General features: G+C 40.1%; 3 protein-coding genes and 1 long non-coding RNA gene across 4 annotated transcripts in view; all 4 read right to left on the reverse strand.

Annotated features, from left to right (window-relative positions):
* The window catches only part of LOC122828348, a 38,276-nt gene extending 18,788 nt beyond the window's left edge, over window positions 1–19,488 (reverse strand). Inside the window, exon 1 of the long non-coding RNA XR_006370211.1 lies at window positions 19,405–19,488. This is a non-coding gene — a long non-coding RNA (uncharacterized LOC122828348). The remainder of the gene's footprint in view (window positions 1–19,404) is intronic.
* hoxc8a (homeobox C8a) lies at window positions 3,813–7,403 on the reverse strand. The gene is made up of 2 exons (XM_044111774.1): window positions 6,632–7,403; window positions 3,813–5,497 (listed from the first exon to the last, which is right to left on the reverse strand). Exons 1-2 carry the CDS (start codon window positions 7,065–7,067, stop codon window positions 5,181–5,183), a joined length of 753 nt encoding a protein of 250 aa, XP_043967709.1. The 5' UTR covers window positions 7,068–7,403; the 3' UTR covers window positions 3,813–5,180.
* hoxc9a (homeobox C9a) lies at window positions 11,353–15,440 on the reverse strand. The gene is made up of 2 exons (XM_044111764.1): window positions 12,633–15,440; window positions 11,353–11,643 (listed from the first exon to the last, which is right to left on the reverse strand). The coding sequence occupies exons 1-2, from the start codon at window positions 13,174–13,176 to the stop codon at window positions 11,399–11,401; spliced, it is 789 nt and encodes a 262-aa protein (XP_043967699.1). The 5' UTR covers window positions 13,177–15,440; the 3' UTR covers window positions 11,353–11,398.
* Window positions 19,489–19,617: 129 nt separating the features above from the next.
* hoxc10a (homeobox C10a) overlaps window positions 19,618–20,090 on the reverse strand; it is a 5,219-nt gene continuing 4,746 nt past the window's right edge. Inside the window, exon 2 of the mRNA XM_044111699.1 lies at window positions 19,618–20,090. This exon is cut by the window's right edge and continues 634 nt beyond it. The gene's annotated coding sequence lies outside the window, so the exon portion shown is untranslated.

Here is a 20,090-nt window from a genome sequence, read left to right on the forward strand (position 1 = left end):
AGTACATTTGCATATGTGCTTAAGTGTGCGTTTATGGCATAAACGTGGCCAGTGTTGCTCATAGACATCAGTCTCTAAGCCCGTGGCAAAAAGTGAGCGAGCAGAAAATACTTAAAGGAGCTCAGCCAGCTCTGAGAGTAATTCGCCAGTGCATGGTCAGAAGGGCCTATGATTGATGAGAAAGTTAAGTATCATGGAGCTGTTTATCACAACAGAGCGCGTACTGTACTTCTTAAATGCTGCCGGCTGAAAAGATCAGCCGGCAGGCTTACCCACACGCAGGTGCGCACACCAGCGAGGAGTATCATGCAAGCGCTCCGGGCATCTGCAGGTCAGGTCAACTACACACAGAATGGACACCTTCAACTTCTATGATCTTACGTGTGCTCTCTCACTATTCTCCGTTTCAGACCAGCAGCAGCAACAACAACACCAAACAAGTGAAGATAAGCAAATTAAGAAGAAGGGTGCAGTCCTACCTGAGAGGGCTCTTAATAGTTTGTGGTCCAGAACTGTTGTAGGGTCAGTGTGGCGAAGGGGGCGAGAACAGCACTGCGCGCATCTTCTGTTTAGTCGATAAGGAGCTCTGTCTGCCGGCAAAGTATTTTCTTGCAGGCTTGCTTGCTCTTTTTGCTTTCCCAGTCGCGGTTTTATTGCCTCCAGAGGAGGAGGAGGGGGGTTGGCAAAAGAGGGGGAGAGATCATCGCAGGCAACGGCTTGGCATAGGCGGCGACTGTCCCGAAGATCCCACCGCCAGGAAGTCGCGAAGATCGGGTGAATATGTGACACGCAGCCGCACCCCGAAACGGCCGAGCTGGATTTGTTTCTACACTAACGCGGGGAAATAGACGTGTATGCGCTCCTTGCATTTTAGTCGGCCGCTGATACAAGGGAAGGAGCAGAGAATAGACAACAGCATAAAGTTCATGTTCATAGAGCCTGGGCCACGTGGCTCGCTTCAGCCAATCGCAGCCAGGGTTCAGTCGTAAACTTTTATTACTCAGCTGTAAATTTCTTCCTTTTAACAACCAGGAATGTTTGCACCCATCTTTTACTTCCCTTTTTTTTGGTAGGACAAAACCAAAATCTGCCGCACACCACAAGTACCGTAATTATGCTGATATTCCATATTCTGAAATTTGAACAATATCCGCCATTTTCCCTATCTAACAAGGTGCAAAGATATGCCTCCCCACCCCAAAAGCCACAATAAATAAATAAATAAATAATATGAGAGTGTAAGGGTGGGGGATGTAGGCGATTTGAAAGGAATATTTCTATTAGTATTATTATAACACTTCAACATTATGGAATCTCTGACTAGGTTGACAGCCAAGTTCATCTGATATAAGAAATTCAACTTCAACAAGGTCTTCCATAAATAAAGATACCTAAACAAAAATAATTCCAGAGTGGATAGAGTTATAAACAAAGCTCTCTAAAGGTGCAAAAAAGTGAAATATTAGACAGTCTTCGCCCAAAAATCTAACGTGAAGGTGTTTTTTTTTTTCCTGACAACATGGCGCAAATTTTCGACGTCACTTTTATGAACAATGAACCTGAGCATTTATAAATTAGGAAAAAAAATATATATATATAGTAAACGCTCGTTGGTCCGCTTTTTTTTTCTCGGATGCGTCCGAGTCATCAAAACACACGGGAGCAATCAAAACCAAGATAAGGCTAATACTTTAAATTAAACCCATTCTGCAAGCTTAGAAAGATTCTATCTTCTTCTATTCTCAATGATCCAACAATAAAAACTCATGATTTCATCAATATCATCACATCTAAAGGTAACTTCTCTAACAGGCTTCTCGGATGCAGGCCGTGTTCTCCTCTCTGCGCTGCAGAAGTGCAGGCCCTTGCGAGACGGGTCTTTACACCCCAATAAAGTTTACTGCAGGTACACTAAACTTTATAGGTAATATAACGCTCTGCTTCCAAAAAAAAAAAAAAAGAGAGAGAGAGAGAGAAAATACACGGACACACACAGTGTGATGTACACAAGAGAAGAAGAATTTGGCTTTGGGGCACATTGCAGGTTTGGGACACGAGCGGGATTATTTTATGATTAGATTGTCAAGTTAGCAAAAATAAAAAAAAATGAACCTAAGTGAGGTTTGGGAAAGAAATGACACAATGAAGGGCAACGATACACTGGAGATATGCCGAGTCTCATTGTACGCTTTAAAGGTTTCAGGCTGAACTAAGTGAGGGAAAAATAAAGCTATATTCAACTGGAAAATCAGGTTCTGGGAACCCCGTCGGGGTTTGACGCCTAAAAGACATACATTTGTTTTTTTTTTTTAAGATGAGCAAAAATGATTGAATATGTACTATATTCCAAACGTGTCATGATGGGGTTTGCCTAAATATAAAAAAACAGAAAATTTAAGAGCGAGAGAATAACAAATTTCGACAACATAATAAACAACATTTCGGAAAGCTGAATGATTCTTTTCCCTCCTGCATTAAACTTTATTACACAACTTAGGGGGAAAAAATCCTAAAAACATCTAAAATTATAAATGCAGAAATAGAAAAACAAAAAAACAAAAAACGGCTTCATGAGATGAAACAACGATTTGTGTCCACATAGCATATATTTGCATTTTTAGAATTTGCATCAACACTGTCACGTGAATAGGTTTTGATTGTATTCAAATAAGTTGTAATTGAGTGGAAAGAAATCAGAAAGCGGATAAAACGCACAACTCCACGGGCTTTAAATATTTTTAGACGCCTGACAATAAAACAATTTGTGCATTGAACGCCACTTAGTACATTTCTGTAAGGAGAGATTGTATTAAAAATACACGTAAAATGTTATTAAAGAATTACAAAAAAAAGTGAAAAATGGGTGTAAGATTCTAATTTTGTTTTTCTAATACACAGGCACTCTGTCCAGCAGCCCAATAAAATTTTCAGAAGCCTCCGCTGCAGGACCGTATAGGGCGATTGAGCAACACAGAATTTAAGCTGATTTAAATTTTCTTCCCTGATCTCGCGTTCCAAGCTGAAATTTCTTTTTCAAGCCACGGATGCGAAACGCGAAATAAAAATGAAGAGCTGCTCTTTGCTTCTGCTTTGATTCCATCACTCTGGAGCTTTAGCCAGCACGCCTTATATGGTTTCATACAAACACCTTGCACTGTACAGACAAATTTAAGCCCCCGACCCCCATCTTTCTTTGCTTTTTCCATTACTTAGTGCGATTATTAACATCACAGGTCAGATGTTTGTTCATCTCATCTGAAACAGCCATTACTCTTCACAAGATTCATTAAAAACAAGTCTCCGGTTCTCCCTGAAGAGAGGAAGTTTCTTATTAAGAGGATGAATCAAATACAGCTCGGGATGTGGGGCACAAGCATGCTGTGAGTGGGATTCCCAGTCATTTTCCTTAAAAGGTACACCGAGACATCTGCAGACACATGACTGGTGTGTACTTTTTTATGTCATGTGCCAGAAAGTTTAATTAATGTGGCCAAGAGGATGTTTAACGTGCACGTGCAAATGTTCAAGAGGCTAAAAGGTATTAGCAGAAAAAATAATAATCAAAGCATCAAGATGTTTAGTCCCTGCTGACGGAAATGATTTAATTATTTGTAATGAGCCACCATTACAAGTGCAAGAACTCTGGGTCTCATTGGCGCTAACGAAGAGGTGCGCCAATGGGAAATGGGTTTAGTTTTCGAACAGTTATGAAGGTTTCTTGTAATGTGTGCTAATACTTGTACGACATTAACGTGCTGTGTGACAAAGTACAAATAAAAAACATGAAAACCAGAATTTAATGTGAGCCATCTTGTTTATTTGTGATTTTACATCAACAATGGCGAGGGGGGCGGGGGATGAGGAACACACAATTCCGTCTTTCACAGGAGAAACAACAAGAAAACGAGCATATTGTTATGTTAACATCAATATAGAACAAGACGTACATAAAGATTATATTCAGTGCAAAGAAAAAAATAAAAATAAAACAACTACTCTAAATCACCAGAACAGTAAAATAAAAAGTTCCCTTTCTAAAACTTTAAAATACTTGTCATTGTTGCAGGTATCATTAAAACGCAGTCTATATGCGTCGTAGGCAGTTTTTAGTTGTTGGGGAAAATAGCTTGCAATCAGATCAGAGCGATACCACGCACGTGTGGAATATAAGAAATGATGCGAGGAAATAGCTCTGAGCTTTAGGTAGTGCTGTGGTACAAATTAAAAAAAAAAAAGAAAAAAAAATTGTCATAATAATTTGTAGGCTTGGCTTTGAGCTAAATCGTCTTCCCAAGACTCCAAAAAGAAGTTTAAAAAGAAAAGAAAAATTGTCTTCAACAAGTGTTTATTGTATTTCGGGTAAATGCTACACACATAACTTAATAATATAAGGTTGATATAGAACACTTTAAAAATTAAAAACCATATGAAATCTCTATATTCAGAAATCTCTATTGCAATTTCCCCCAGGTTTACATAGGTAGCATCAAAGGATTTCAAACAGTTGTATTTCCCTGGTGATCCGAGGAAAAAGGAAGGATGTTGGAGGAGCTATTGTGGAGCTATTATTACGCCCGTTCACGTAAAGAAAAAATCAGAAGGAAATAAAAAGTAATAATTGTAAAACATCAAATCCAAATGTGTCTTTTACAGCCTGAAGTAACAGTGCGATGATGTCTGAACACTCACTAATAAGTTACAGGCCCTACGTTTCTTTAATAGCTTCGAGTCTGAAATGTCCTTGCATCTATTTACAACAAGTCGGCGTTATTGATCACGTTCTAATTTTGACTTCTTTGATACAAAAAGCAAATTTGAAGAAAAGGAAACTTTGAAAACAAAGCCATTTTCAATCTAACATGCGTTTTTAATTTGCCCCTTGTATTTTTGTGCATGGGTGAGAGTCCTAATATGAAAGAAAAATTCTACTAGCTTTGCATCGCTTCTTCGAAAGGGCAATGTTGGGATCATGTTGGGAAAATCGAGTGGGGGAGAAAGAGAATTCTGTCTATTTATGACAGCAATATTGGTGGGATTCCTGTTCCCTCTTGACAAAATGGGAAGGGTGGTCATAAAAATGACGCTCTCTGCCTCCTTGTGGCTCTTCGTCTGTTTATGGGACCTCTCTCATTTTTTTTCTCTCGTTTCCAGCCATATAACCATAAAAAGGACCATAAAAATCACTCCTTGCTTTCTTCTTTCTCTTCCGCTTCTTTCTCTTCCCCCTCGTCCCCTTCACCGTCCTCGTTGCCCTCTTCCTCGGCCTCGGCTTCGGCCTCCCCTCTCTGACCAGGAAACTTGTCTTTGTTGTTCTCCTTTTTCCACTTCATCCTCCTGTTCTGAAACCAGATCTTCACCTGACGCTCGGTGAGGCTCAGGGCATGGGACACCTCAATCCTCCTCTTGCGGGTCAGATAAGGGTTGAAGAGGAACTCCTTCTCCAGTTCGAGGGTCTGGTAGCGGCTGTAGGTTTGTCTCCCGTTCCTTCTGCCTGGGGCTTGGGTGATATAAAGTTAGAGGTTAGCTTGACGCACTGAAAACATACTGATGAATAAATTAAAAAAACGGTGGATACAAATGAAAAACTAATCGAGTTGTATCAGAATTTTCTTGGAACGTGTGGAGGGGAAAAAAAATATATAACAAGGTGTATATATATATAACAAGGTAAATATATATATATATATATATATATATATATATATATATATATATATATATATATATATATATATATATATATATATATATATATATATATATAATCTATAAATGTAGCCTCCTCACTCAACTGCTTTTCATTTAATTCCATTTGCACAACTTAATACAGTGTACTATGCAAATTTAGATATGTATCAACCTGTCACACATATTTTCGCTCACACACTGAGACTTTGACCAGAAAATGACAGATGGGATTCTCAACTGATGCACAGTAACTGCATTGAGGTTTGTATCTCTATTAGGTTTGTATCTCTATGGAGTTCCTGCAGCCTGATATCCTGACCAGAATGGCCCATGATGATTGGAATTACATTACCCACAAAGCTTTCACGATTATGACCAGTTTGAGCCTGAGCCACAGTGGGCCTGTGGGTCAAATTACCCTTTAAAGACTACGGGTACAAGGATTCTGCATGATCGAGATGAAGGCTAAACACACTGAATAACAGTGTCTGTTTGAATGCTGATGGTGCACGTGCCCAAATCACCCCATCATCTCCCCGTTAGAGCTTGTGGAAAAGTCTAAGTGAGCGATTCTTGGGCTTCAAAGAGCATAGTTGTTATGAGCTGGGATGTGTAATATTCAGCGGTTTGAAAGAAGCCCTGTATAGACATGTGCTGCAGAGGAACAGCTGCCTGCAGCTCAGGTTGTATCTGCCCCATCATGTTCCCTCACTTATTTTATTACACTATTTAAAAAAATACTCTAGTAGCCTATACTTGGGCATATGTTTCATGCACATGCACATCTACACAGAAACACACACACACACACACACACACAAACACACACACACACACACACACACACACACACACACACACACATCTACACACACGTACACTCTCTAATAAACAGACAGAGCAAGAGTGAGGAATAATAAAACAATAGCTGTTTGATTCTGACCGTGGGGTCTCATCCAAGGAAACATAAGACTGGGAGAGGAGTTTTGATTTAAGTGGCCTTGTCCTTCTCCGGGGTTAGAGCTGCTCGACGATTTACAGTCCGGGTATTGCGCTAGGCTCGCGTCTTGCTGGGTACCATAAAGCGTTTGCCTCGGAAGGGCTTCGTATCCATAAAATTTAGTCGCGTCGCCGTGGCACGCGAGAGCGCAGGGGTTCTGCTGGTATCCCGGATTGGAGATCCCCGTGGTTCCGTGGTGGAAAAAGTCCTGAACATGATGGGTCGGGTGCTGGAAGCCCGGCGCAGCGGCACCGGGTCCGTAAACTAGCGTGTGGCTGCGGGCGACGCTTTGTGGGAACCTGCAGTCGTAGTAAGTTGGCTCCAGTGACTCGCTGCCTTTGTATTTAGAAAAAAGAGGGTTAACAAAATAGGAGCTCATGTTCGGTTAAGCATCAAGCAGATTCGGTCTTTCTCTCTCTCCCTCTCTCTCTCTCGTAAGCTGAAGATATCCTGTAGGATGATGGCAGCCTTTTGTTTGGGGTCCCAACTCTCGCACACAGCGCGCACACACAGACAGACAAACCGGAACTGTGAGAAACGCTGCCCCTTTGGACAATCTACGGCAGCTCACTCTCTCTGAGCCGTTCCTCTCGTCGGATTTCTAGCGTTGTGAGCGTCTTCTTCTTCTTCCCCTCCGATCCGAGCACAGTCAAACCCGGCACATGGCATGCGCTTTGGATGTGTTAAAGCTGGCGGCACAGTCACAGACACTGCTCTTTTCTTTCTTTTTCCTTTTTTTCCCCCCAAGCTTCCCACCCAACCGCCCCCACCTCTCCTCTGTAGCCCCCCCACCCCTTCATCTTTCCGTGACCGGTCAGACGTGGGCCCTACGTATATCCACCTTGAGAGGAGATTCACTAATCATAACCCAACAATCTAATAGGCTGTAAATGTGATCAATGTTGTGTTTATCACAGTAGAGCTTTGTTACAAGTTGACCAAAGACGTTAAAGGGGGCTCAGAAGATGCACTTCCATTACAGTCTGAATTTATTGAATATAAAGGCTGGGGAGTGTTTAGGATCGTGAGGATTCCCCGTTTGAAACATATACAAATGCCACTCTTTTTGCGTTATCATTGACCTTCAATGACCCTCAGTGGGTCAGGAATACCCTCTAAGATTGCTATGCTGTTTTGCAATATAAAAACCCAAAATCTGAAGAAACATTTGACAAGAGCTGACATAGCACGTAAAATAATGGATTTTCAGGCAAAAACTTTCCCGTCAGTAGCCAATGAAGGCCACGCTAACATGTTCGTGCCATCAAGCGCTGTGACGCACCGTGACACGGAAATTGTAAATAGTATAGGTAGCCACTAACTGACCGCGTAAAAAACAACGAGGCAATAAATATATAAATTTTTCAGCAATAAATTTTTCACAAGGCGAGGTCCAAAAAATGGTAACTCTGGGGTGCTTAACTGTGTAAAGAGTGAAAACATGCATAGTTTCAAGCTCCGTACACCTTCATATGGTCCTTCAGTCCAAATATGCCACACACGTTATGGTGGAGTCACTGATGTTTTATGCGCATCATCGTAAAATGTGAAAGGAGCACTGGGCGAGTTTATAGACCTTTTACACTCTATAAATATGCAGATTGCCAATCACTTCTCGAAGACTTTGTACTGCTGGAGTACACATTACAACAGTGTAGGCCTAGTGAGGATTCAAATCCGAGTGTAGCAAATATAAAATATTTTTATTAACAATTGTTATTTTTTCTATATTTTATCATCACTACTACTATTGCTACTACTACTACTACCACTATTATTATTATTATTATTATTATTATTATTATTATTATTATTGATACTACTACTACTACTACTACTACTACTACTACTACTACTACTACTACTACTAATAATAATAATAATAATAATAATAATAATAATAATAATAATAATAATAATAGTACATATGTGTCTTACCAAATTTTCATTGTAGTATTATGTTCTAAATGCTAATAAAATTTTATCTATAATTTTAATTTGATCTGCCTCTTGATATTGATGCTTGTTTTTTCTACAAATAAACATATATATATATATATATATATATATATATATATATATATATATACACACACACACACACACACACACACACACACACACACAGAGGAAATAAGCACACACACATAAGCAGGACACAAGCATACATAGATATACTTGTGTCCTGCTTGTGGACATTCTCTGTGGCGACGTCCAACGTTAGGTGCGCCGCTGTCAGAATGACCCGCTTTGTGGGCTATTACAGCAAATGTGGTGCGTGGGCATATCTGTCACATTGTCATCGACAGGGTTACTTTTCACTCTTTAGCAAAGCCGCAGACTTGTAAAACAACCCCCCATCCCCCACATTCAAAGACATGGGATCCTGGTCAAAACGTTGATCAACAGCGTCATCTAGTGTTAGGAACCTTCCCCTAAACGAACCGTTTCGACCAATCAGAAACATCTGCGATGCGGATGTGAATGATGTTCCCATTTGTCCCCCAAAATTGGAAAATATCTGGCCTTTTACTTCAATAAATTAGTTGACCAATCCCTGCGCCAACAAAGAGAAATCTTTCTTTTTTATGGCACTTTAAGTCGGTGCTGCGCTGTTTTCTGTTATGCTGACTAATTACAAAATCGCCAAGAGATATCTGCAGTGCAGCTTTCATATTTGTGCATACTAATTATTGACTTCTCTCCATCCAATTGAAGACTAATCGACCACTCCTGCGACGAAGTGCAGGGGCGGTTAGCCTATCAGTGGAAAGGGAAAAGAAAAGTCCCCCCTCGAACAGTGCTTTGAACGAGTTCAGCAGCGGCAGCACCGTCCATTAAAACCATAAAGTAATTTAGCCCAGACGTCTAGCCAGCGAGTCGAGTTTGCTTTGTTCGTCTGCATTTGAGACAAACAGCCCGAGCTCCAACAGGGGCTGTAAAACTGGCATCTTTGTCCGGCCTGAGCTGAGCTGAGCAGAGCTGAGCGGAAATGCGCTGGGACCGGGCTTTGAAATTACAGCATCCTGTCTGCATTGTTTGCCACCACAAAAAGGCAATTTAGGCCTATCCCAGGAAACAAATGTGAGACAAGGGAAATTGTCTCTCACTTAAAAGTTTAGCCGTTCAAATTCTGTCAGCATATTTCCCCCCCCTCTCTCTCTGCGATCTTTGAAGCCATGGTGAACATGTATACAGTTGGAAACCTATGTACACTCTCTCTCTCTCTCTCTCTCTCTCTCTCTCTCTCTCTCTCTCTCTCTCTCTCTCTCTCTCTCTCTCTCTCTCTCTCTCTCTCTCTCTCTCTGTGTGTGTGTGTGTGTGTGTGTGTGTGTGTGTGTGTGTTGGTCTTGCGTGTGTGTGTGCATTACCAAACGCAAGTAAAAAATTAAAAGGTTAAGTGGAAGTTTTAGGATCTAGACATACTCATTTAATATTGCAAAAGCCTCTTTTAATTGTGGGGATATTATTAAGATATAGGTTGTAATATTGTTGCTCTGAACACATAATTTTAAATTAGATTTTCTAAAAATGCCCAGCTGCAAATATGACCTGCGTCGGCCTTGATGGTAGCGTAAAAGACGCTCGCTAAAACGGCGAAAATGTAAACGTGCTTTCAATTTAACCTGATTTTGAGCTCAACCTTTCCTAATTAAGGCCTTTGCAGCCTTCGCAAAAAACGCGATTGCCTCAAACATGCCTGCTGTTTTGAAAGAAAACGAGTTTCCTCATTATGTGTTGCCTTATTAAAGCCTAACCTCCCGTGTAGCCAAATTCCTCGTGCATCACATCCCAAATGAACACAGAAAACAAGCCTTTATGTGATCATGGTTATATTTGCAGACCTCTGTTTAGCTACACTCTTTAATTAAAACTCGCCAGCTACATGGCCAAAATCTCGAAAGAAAGAAAGAAGGAAAAAAAGAAAGAAAGAAAGAAAGAAAGGGAGAGAGAGAGAAAGAAAGAAAGAAAGAAAGAAAGAAAGAAAGAAAGAAAGAAAGAAAGAAAGAAAGAAAGAAAGAAAGAAAGAAAGAAAGAAAGAAAGAAAGAAAGAAAGAAAGAAAGAAAGAAAGAAAGAAAGAAAGAAAGAAAGAAAGAAAGAAAGAAAGAAAGAAAGAAAGAAAGAAAGAAAGAAAGAGAGAGACAAACAAACAAATAAAAGCACAATTACAGCAACAGCTATCACAAAATACAACACAGACGAGGCGCTCGCAGATGCTTCTGATTCTGTACAAAATACTCTACACCTGCGTCAGGAAGTATACAAATAAAATAAACATGGAGGAAATCAATAACAAATAAAAAACATTCACGTCATAAATTATAGGGGTTTTTTTTTCTTGTGAAATTCAAAAAAGAATTCAAGTATTCTATTTCTTCGGAGAGATTGTGTGGCATCCAAACGTTGCTCGTTTAGATTTTTCTTACATAGAAATATAAAAGTGAAAGCAGAATGTTGTCTCAACAAAAGTCTCTAGTTTTTAATCCTTTTTACACTAAAATTATATTCAGCATCACAAAGACTGAGGTTAATGGTACTACAAACAAATCCAACAAAGTGACAAACAAGATGAAGGACGTGGTGGAGGCTTTATGTTTTGGTAAATCTGTGCTGTCCATTTTTATTTATTTATTTTATTTATTTTTTTCTTGTTTTATTGATTAGTTGTTTTTTTTTTCTCTCTCTCTCTTTCTTTCTCTCCTCAGTCATTATTGTTCCTTGTTGTCGCTCTTGTCCTTGTTCATTTTCTTCATCTTCATTCGCCGGTTCTGAAACCAGATTTTGACCTGCCTCTCGGTCAGATTCAGTACCCTTGCGACCTCGTATCTGCGGTCTCTGGTGAGGTACATATTGAACAAGAACTCCTTTTCCAGTTCCAAAGTTTGGTACTTTGTGTAAGGACACCGCTTCTTCCTCGTGGAGCGGGCATGTATCCAATTGGCCACGGGGTTATCTGCGAATAATAATAATAATAATAATAATAATAATAATAATAATAATAATAATAATAATAATAATAATAATAATAATAATAATAATAATAATAATAAAATTATAGTAATAACAGAAGAACGCCAAAAACAGGCAAAACATGCTACCAAGACTCATCAGAAAGTGCAAAAAAACAAAAACAAAAAGCAATTACAGTCAACCTTACAATACAGCTTACATTCAAGCTAAATTAACATTTAGTAGTTTAAATAAAACCCAACACAGAGCAATCCTGCGCTGATTTGCTTTCTTGTTCTCTTAACTTGTGAGTAACACCGTCGTAAAATACTCAGTGCGCGTATTCACTTTATAGGCTCATAAAATGGCCCGTGGTTCAAGCCTTTACAGGTCCGTGGTGAAAGTCCTCGAGTTTGTCCCCACATTCCTCAAGTTGCCTGTGAATAAGTTTTGGACTTAATAAAGCAGACTAAATTATACATTTGCATCTGTAAACACGTAATCTTATCATAGCTGAGAAAACTGGTAAGTAATTCATATGTGGGAATGTGGATTTGTTGCACGTTAAGGCCCTCTGGAAAAAAAAAAACAGTACTAAAAGTTGGCTTGTACGCCGCCTTTTACTGACACAGGGGTCAAAATATAATCGTAAAAATGAATCATGAGCCGTTTGCTGATGAATAGATTCATATGTCAGATTCAGGGTGTTCACTTTTAAATGAAAACGTCTAAAATCCGACAGCATCCACCCAAATTCAACGTCTTTATCCTGCAGTTTTGAGTCCATGTTTACAACCTCGTCTGCTTTTATAGCCCCCCAATATTAGCCTGGTAGCGTTTGTCTTTTATAGTTCCTTAGCTTTCCCTCTTCTAGCACAGGCGTTTCACATTGGAGCCGCAAGGAAAAGGGAGAAGCCATTTCTAATTTCCTCTCACAACAGTTTCAGACCAAAACAAGAATGCTTCCTGGCTGTAAAAGAAGCGTTAACTTACTAGGATCTAGCTCCGGCTTCTCCTCCTTATGCTTCCCAGACGCAAGAAGCTCCGACTCCGGAGAGGGGACGTTCTGCGGCGTCTTGTCTCGCATATCAGTGGATGAGCAGTACAGATAATCCGGGTAGGTCCGTCCGGCGGAGCTGAGGCATTCCCCGGCTCTGTGCTCCTGGAAGGCGTCGGGCTTCAGTCCGTAATGTCTGCCGTTCCCCGGGTAGCCGTGAAAAGGCACGGCGCCTGAGATCGGCTCCAGCCATGAACGCATATACCTCGAGTCTGTGCCTAAGTGCGGCTGGTGACTGTACGGATGGTAGACCACTGATGACTGGGAGTGTCCGGGGGCCCAGGACGTGGAGAACACGGTCGGTTTGGGTGCGAAGCTGCAGGAAGGATAGTCGGCGCACTCCGGGACTAGGGACGTCGGACGGGGGCCAGCTGGGTGCGAACCGGGAGCAGAGAATCGAGTCGCAGCAAGGACATCCTCGTTCTCATGGTTGATCAAGGAGTCCACATAATAATTACTTATGGGACCCGTGGTCGACATGTCGAAGCCTCCCCGACTCTTTTACATGCATCCGTTTATTATATGGAGTGTATGTGTACTTTTTTATCTAGCCATAGAACAATCAAGGCAGGTAATTATTTCTCAAAGCTTTCCTGGCTCCCATTGGCTGACCCGCTGACACGTGATTATATTTACCCCCACAAAAATTGTACAGTGGATCAATGCGCCACTCATCCAGGGATACCAATGCACATAAATGGGATTAAACAAAGTGTTCTTTCACTTCATTCCTGGACTCATAGAGGTAAAATTGCCATAACATTTCTTTTTTTTTTTCTTTTTTTTTTTTAAATAAGGAAAACATTCATGTGCAGTGCTGCAGCTAGATCTTTATCCAGTCGTAGCACAGACCTGCGCACATTGCGTGTTAAAGCAAGGAACTATTTGATGGTGTAATTAATCTCTGTCAGGGCTCTATGCTACTTCAATAGATACTGTTACAGCATTGAAGCGTTTATTGAATCGTTGGCTCTTTTTATCCTCGGCAAACCAGCATTTGATAAAGTGAGGAGTTTATAACTTCTCGTAGAATGCTGTTTATTGTTTTCAGGGATATGTAAAGAGAAAAGCCTTCACGGACGAATCTGCAGCTGCAGCAGGGAGACGTGCACGGTGGATACTGGGGAGAATCAAAAGAAGGGATGCATTTCGCACGACTTTTAACGAGAGCCTGAAGACCAAACGTTCCCTAAATGGGGTTTGTGCAGATACTGCCGAGAAGGAGATTCCGAAGGCTTACAGACTCACAGCCCACTAAAAAAGCCAACTATATTCGGCCAGTGACCGTTCGAGGTTTTTATGTCCATCAATAAATTTTAACGAGGACCATTTGATTGTTCATAAACGTATCGTTAATATGGAGAGCATCTGAGATCCCTGCTAAAAATAAAAGCCGCCACCATTGTGTGCGCCTGCTAAAGAAAATTAGAAATAATGAAATTAAAAAGGCCGAGAGCAGCAGATGATATAACAGGGTTTACATAAGGGGGTATCTAACTCCACGACAGCGTTCATAAAATTGGAAGTGTTACTTTTGTGTCCTGCCGGTTTTCTTCACAACACACTTCTGACGTTGTCTGAGACCTGAGAAGGAGCGATTCATCGACTTAGCAAAGTCGCAACACCACAAAAACAGAAATACAACAACGTCCTACATAGGTCAATAAAAGTGTGATACTGACGCTGCTCTCATTTGGTACATATATATATTTGTCACATGTTTTTCAATTTCTAATTTTTCAGGGTAATTTTTGTGCAAAATGTTTTTTTTTTTTTTTTTGTTTGTTTTGGTTTTTTTGCCATAGGTTTAGTGTGGACTACTAGTATAAAAACTGAAGCTGAATAGCAACAAAGGAACAAAGTAGAGTTCATGCGGTAAAGTTTTTGATTATTACATTGATTACACATAAAACATAAATATATATATCAGCTGTTAAAATGCTCTCACTCTCGTTCCAAAATTATCTCCGATTATTTCAAAGGTGCATTCCATACATTTCAAAAATGTCGTCTAGACGATCAATAACAAACAGCAATGTATCCTCTCTGCTGTTATCACCAAAGTGCTACCAGTCAAGGTTCAGGTGTTTCCGCCCTAATATTCCTAATTTGTTGGGGTTTTTTTAAATGCTCAAACCGTTTAAGACCGAGAGTCAGTGTTTTGTGCTTTGTTGTTCTTTTCAAACGAAACATTGAGATAATGTTGGGTTTCTCTTGCTTGCTGAGTTCAGATTCAAGCATGAAATTTAAAAGGCCAGACTGCAAACCTTAACCCGGATCACGTCAAACGGTGTTGGGGTGTGATTGTTGATGAACGCGGCTGACTGAACCGAGCGAGTTCAACATTTTACCAAGAATTTAGGAAAGCAAACAGATCCACACTGCATGTTTATGCCATAGTATGAATCTGTTTTCTGTACGCCGTATGCTAACGCCTGTTTCTTCATGTAAAACAGGCGTAATAAATATATAAAAACGTAAATTTATCACAGTCACGGGCCATTTATTACCTTAATATGCAGTCATATAAATTCACTATGTGTATCCTGTATACATATTTACTGTATACATATTTACTGTACTCCAAAGAGATCACTTGTATTGTTTTGGAAGTGCACCTGTGGTTCTGCGTCCACACGTATACTCAGTTTGTGTGCGCGTGCATGCACGTGCTGGTATGTGTTAATGTGTGCTTATCATTTAACTGATATTAAAACACAAGTTCCACAATATGAATCTTACTCATTTGTCCACCTACTTTGTAATAAAAACGTGAAAATGTTAAATAATCCTGTGCTTCTTTTTTTCTGAATTTTTTGCGACCTGCAACAGTCGAATGGTAATAATAATCTTAAAGATAATTATTGTCTGGTTCAAATCCAGGAAAAATAACATGTTATGCGTGAACAGGAGAACCAGGTTTTCTGGCATATTTCCAAAAGAAGGCAGCATGAAAAATAAAGAGTCGAAATGACTAATTTAAGCAGCAGAAGGGAACCAAAATGGCTCCAAAAGAGGATGAAATGCTCCTCTCGAGCATTTTTAATTCGGATCAAGGAGAAGATATTGTGCTCTTTAAAACATTCTCCCGAAAACATAACACTAAGTATGTCACGAAAGTTTGCACAGGAGTTATTTTGCGCTTCCATTTCAGGTTTCCAAAGAGTCACACATGTAAGCAAGAGCTTCACATTACGTCATCACAAAAGAGAAAGCATCTTAGCACTTAGGCTGTATGAATCATATCTGGTCTACAGATGACGCTTGACTGTTTTGCAATCCTTATTGAATGGTCATGTGCAGCTAAATTCAAAGTGAGAGTTGAAACCAAGCAGCGAACAGCTGCATTGATAGAGCAGTATGGGTGTTGCCGCAGTTCACCAAAGACTCAATTAATGTTAAGTATGACATTCTCCTTCATGATTACAATAGTCAGAACCAGTGGTGAACATAAACTGACGTTTTAACTTATTCATTAAAAAAATATTTTATTCTTAAAAATGCAAAAAAAAAAAAAAAAAAAAAAAAAAACCCTACAAATTGAAAAGCTGTATAAATATATATTGCATGCAAAGCTCGACAGTCCAATGAAGAGATTGTTATAAAATACAGTGACACATAAGTGTCTTATACCTCTTCGTGTTGCTACTAGAAGCATAATTAGATGAAAAGATGCATTTATTTTATTGGAAGCAATTGCTCTCATCCAAATAGGAAGAACTCCAACAAATAACGAGTAATAGTAATACCTCTACAAAAATAATAAAAAAAAAAAGATCAGCAAAATAATGGCCCGAAAAATCTAATTTAATATTCCTTTATAGTTCTTCATCTTTGCAATGATAAAATATATTAACGCCGACTCAGCAGAATATTATTTGCCAAACAAGGTTCAGATCAAACACTTCCCCCCTTTTGCTTCCTCCATCCCACACAACACACGCGGACAGTTCCTTCGGTGTCATATTTGGACCAGACTGTGTGTGCGCGCGCTGCAAGGCTCCACATGGGCCCACTCAAAAGGAATACCAGGACTTCTTTATACATGTCCCATGTGTGAAGCAGATAGCGCAGCTGAAACAGAACGTTATGAACTAAAGAGCCCAGTGCCGCCGTGGACTTCAGCACTAACTGGATTTGAGAGTTCTCTTTCCGAGATAAAAGTTTCTGGTTTCAGATAATGCAACTTCAAACGGTTTCCGTTACTCTGAAATAACTGCAGCTTTCTAATAAAACTTTCCTGATGATCAGGCCCGCTCTTCATAAGAGTCCTGCCGCAATATTTTGTAATCATTTGTAGGTATCTGAGGTAATTTGGCCAGTGTTGATAATATTCATGATGTCATTACATGCAAGTAAAATCTCTGTTGACAACCGTCTTTTTTATGCGGAAGTCACTTTTATTATGATTTACCCCCAAAAAGGATGACAACACAAACATGGTTTGGGAAAGGAACAGATCTACGGTGCTGAAATTATAACGCTGAGTGAAAGTAACACGAAACTTTAGGTATGCTTTTTGTTTTAGACCGTCTGCTTTTATTGTGCGCCGTTAAATTGAACGCATAGTGAGACCGAATGTGCCAATAAATTAAAATGTACCGAAAGAAAATCAATGTAAAAGGACTTCACCCGATTTTTCAAACAGTATTCAAACATATGCAGCGTTAAGGTTTCCTTTGCTATGTGTCATTAACTGAAAAAGTCTCTCTGTTACAAATATTTACAAATATATACGGATATTTCGAAAGCGGCGGAGAGGCAAAAAAAATATATATAATAAAATAAAATAAAATAAAATAAATAAAGGTAGAAACCCGTTAGAGGATTTGTATTCAGAACATGCTTCTATCAGACCAGCACATCCTCATCTTCCGCCAGAGACGCGCCTGTCTAACGGCTCCGATTGCTGCAAAGAGAGCCACTTGCAGCGTGGCATAAATTGTTTTATGCTTGCACGGTTTTAGGTTGGATCTGTGCAGTTTTGTGGGGCTGTTTCCTGTTGCTCCGAAGTCTTTGTAAAGTGGTGCATTCCAAGAGACACGCTCATTCACGGAGCTGAATGAAAATGACTTTGGATTCCAGACTGTCTCTGGAATCCCAAAAAAAAAATGGTGGGGGTCAAGAAAACGAGAAACCGGAATAAACACTGACACAGAAAGCATGTTGACTGCTCCAAAAGAGAAACGCTTTCTATCAATTTTTGGGGGATCTTGGATCCCTATCACGTTTGATTCATTTTCTTGTAGTGACCTTGTAATAATCATAAAATTATTAGCTGTTGGACAAACGTCTTAAGTTTTGGTCTGTAAAAGGCCTGACCCCATGCGCGACAACAAGTTATTTACCTGCGCGAAATAAAAATTAAAAATAAAAGGAAGAAAAATGACGACAAAATAACTCTTCTAGCGTGGAAAATCTTATTAAAACTTGGAGTAATAGGTAGAAATGAACTTAATTATTGAACTGTGGGTTTTTTTGATAAGATGATCAAAAATCAAGTGTAACAAAGCAAAGCAGAAACAAAAAGAAATAAATATGACATTTATCAAAAATCAAACATGAGACGCTAAACGAAACATATCTGTTTGCCTCCTGATGTTTCATTATTCGTCTTCTATTAATTTGTAATGAAAGAGAGTATTTCATTTCTATTTGAACTCTTCTGAACTCTTTGCAAACAAACATCTAGAGCAATCTTGAAAACAACAGAAATGCGATTCAATTTTTCAAAAATAGTAATAATAACGACCCCCCTCATAACAGCTGCAAAATGACTCCAAAATGTGACATTTCTTTGTCTAATATCAATGCGTTTGTTTCATTGCGAAGCGACAGCATGTACACACACACACACAAGCCCCTAACCGACAGATGCGACACAACACAATCTAAAAAAGTTTACCCCTGCTTGTTTACAGCCTATTCTCCTTGCGAGAGCCTCAGAAGCTTTTTACAGCCCTGCCACAAACTAACAGCAAAGAAACAAAACTTATCTGTCCAAGGTATAGCGGCCCCAGTTCATTTACAATGCCATTTGCGGGGGGAAACCTGGAGGTGCCTATAGGGGGGCAATTCAGTGGAAATTGTGCCCTTGATGAAGACGAACTGACGTAATCAAGGCAGTTTCTTGTTGCCGAGTCAGGAAGCCAACCCCAACAACATGAAACTACCTAAACCACGCTTCAGCTTCGTGCAAATATCCATTGAAAGGAGACAGCAGTGCAAAAGGCAACAAGATGATGAGCGATAACCAGCACAGTGAGGGAAAAGGGCAAGTATAAACTCAGCAGATATACACTATTTCACACATTGCTTGTTTACTTTTTCAGTCGATTGCATGGCTCGTTTGGGAACAAACAATTATTCTTTTTCTTTATCCTTTTCCAAAAATAAAAAGCTAACCCTGCAGCATCACAGGAGAGGAAATTGGTCCAAACTAACAGCTACATTCAAGATCCAGCAGCATAATGCAAAAAGAAAAAAATAATTTTAAAAAAATCCATCAGCCAGTTTTGTTATTTAAAAAAAGAATGTTGTAACACCAATCAACAGCATGCTTATTGGATTATTTAAGCGAGACAACTTCATATAAACAACAGTGACATGATCAAGCATGCACAGTGCGTGCCACGCGAGCTGTCAGGCAAGCCCCGCTGACAGCTGTGGCACAGCCTCCAAATCAGGAAACAAAATCATCCATCCTACCTTTCCTTGCCTCCTCGCATCCACACAGGTGCGCTCCTATTGTCCCGATGCGTATTGCTCCTGCAGCCGCAGCCTTTCTTCTTGTGCCTTTATCCTCCATGTTTCTTATCTTCCAGCAGTTACGAAGCTCAATTACCCCCCACCCCCCTCTCCCACCCACCCCTTCCCCGCCTGTAGTGGAGGCGGCGGCGGTGGTTCCTGCTGCTCCCTGCAGCCCACGCAGCACCCCGGCTGGCTTGCTGCACTTTGCACGGGGCTCTTTGCCGTGTGGATTAGTCCTCCTCCGCACACATACACACACTTACACCCACACACGCACGCACACACACCTTTAAACGCATCTTTTACTGCTGCGGCACATTATATTTGCAGATCATAAAATCCACCCCCAACGCTTTCCAGGGCGAACCTGACATTAGAATTTTATGACCTTGACTTACTGTGGTCACCTGGATAATATTTAAATCAACGTTATGGTCTCTCAATTCTATTAAAACTGCCATGATCTCCTTCTTCCCATCCGCAGCGTCTTCCCCTCCCTCACGTTTTCAAACCCCGTGTGCCAGGGGAAGGACAAAGTTGGTGGTACTTCTCCATTTTATCCTCCTGTTTTTTTTATTAGTTTGGAACCGTTTAGCATGACAGAGCTTAATGTCACCTTGTGCATGCACGTTACACAGCACGAA

Source organism: Gambusia affinis, linkage group LG01, assembly GCF_019740435.1.
Source record: "Gambusia affinis linkage group LG01, SWU_Gaff_1.0, whole genome shotgun sequence".
Classification (NCBI taxonomy): Eukaryota; Metazoa; Chordata; class Actinopteri; order Cyprinodontiformes; family Poeciliidae; genus Gambusia; species Gambusia affinis.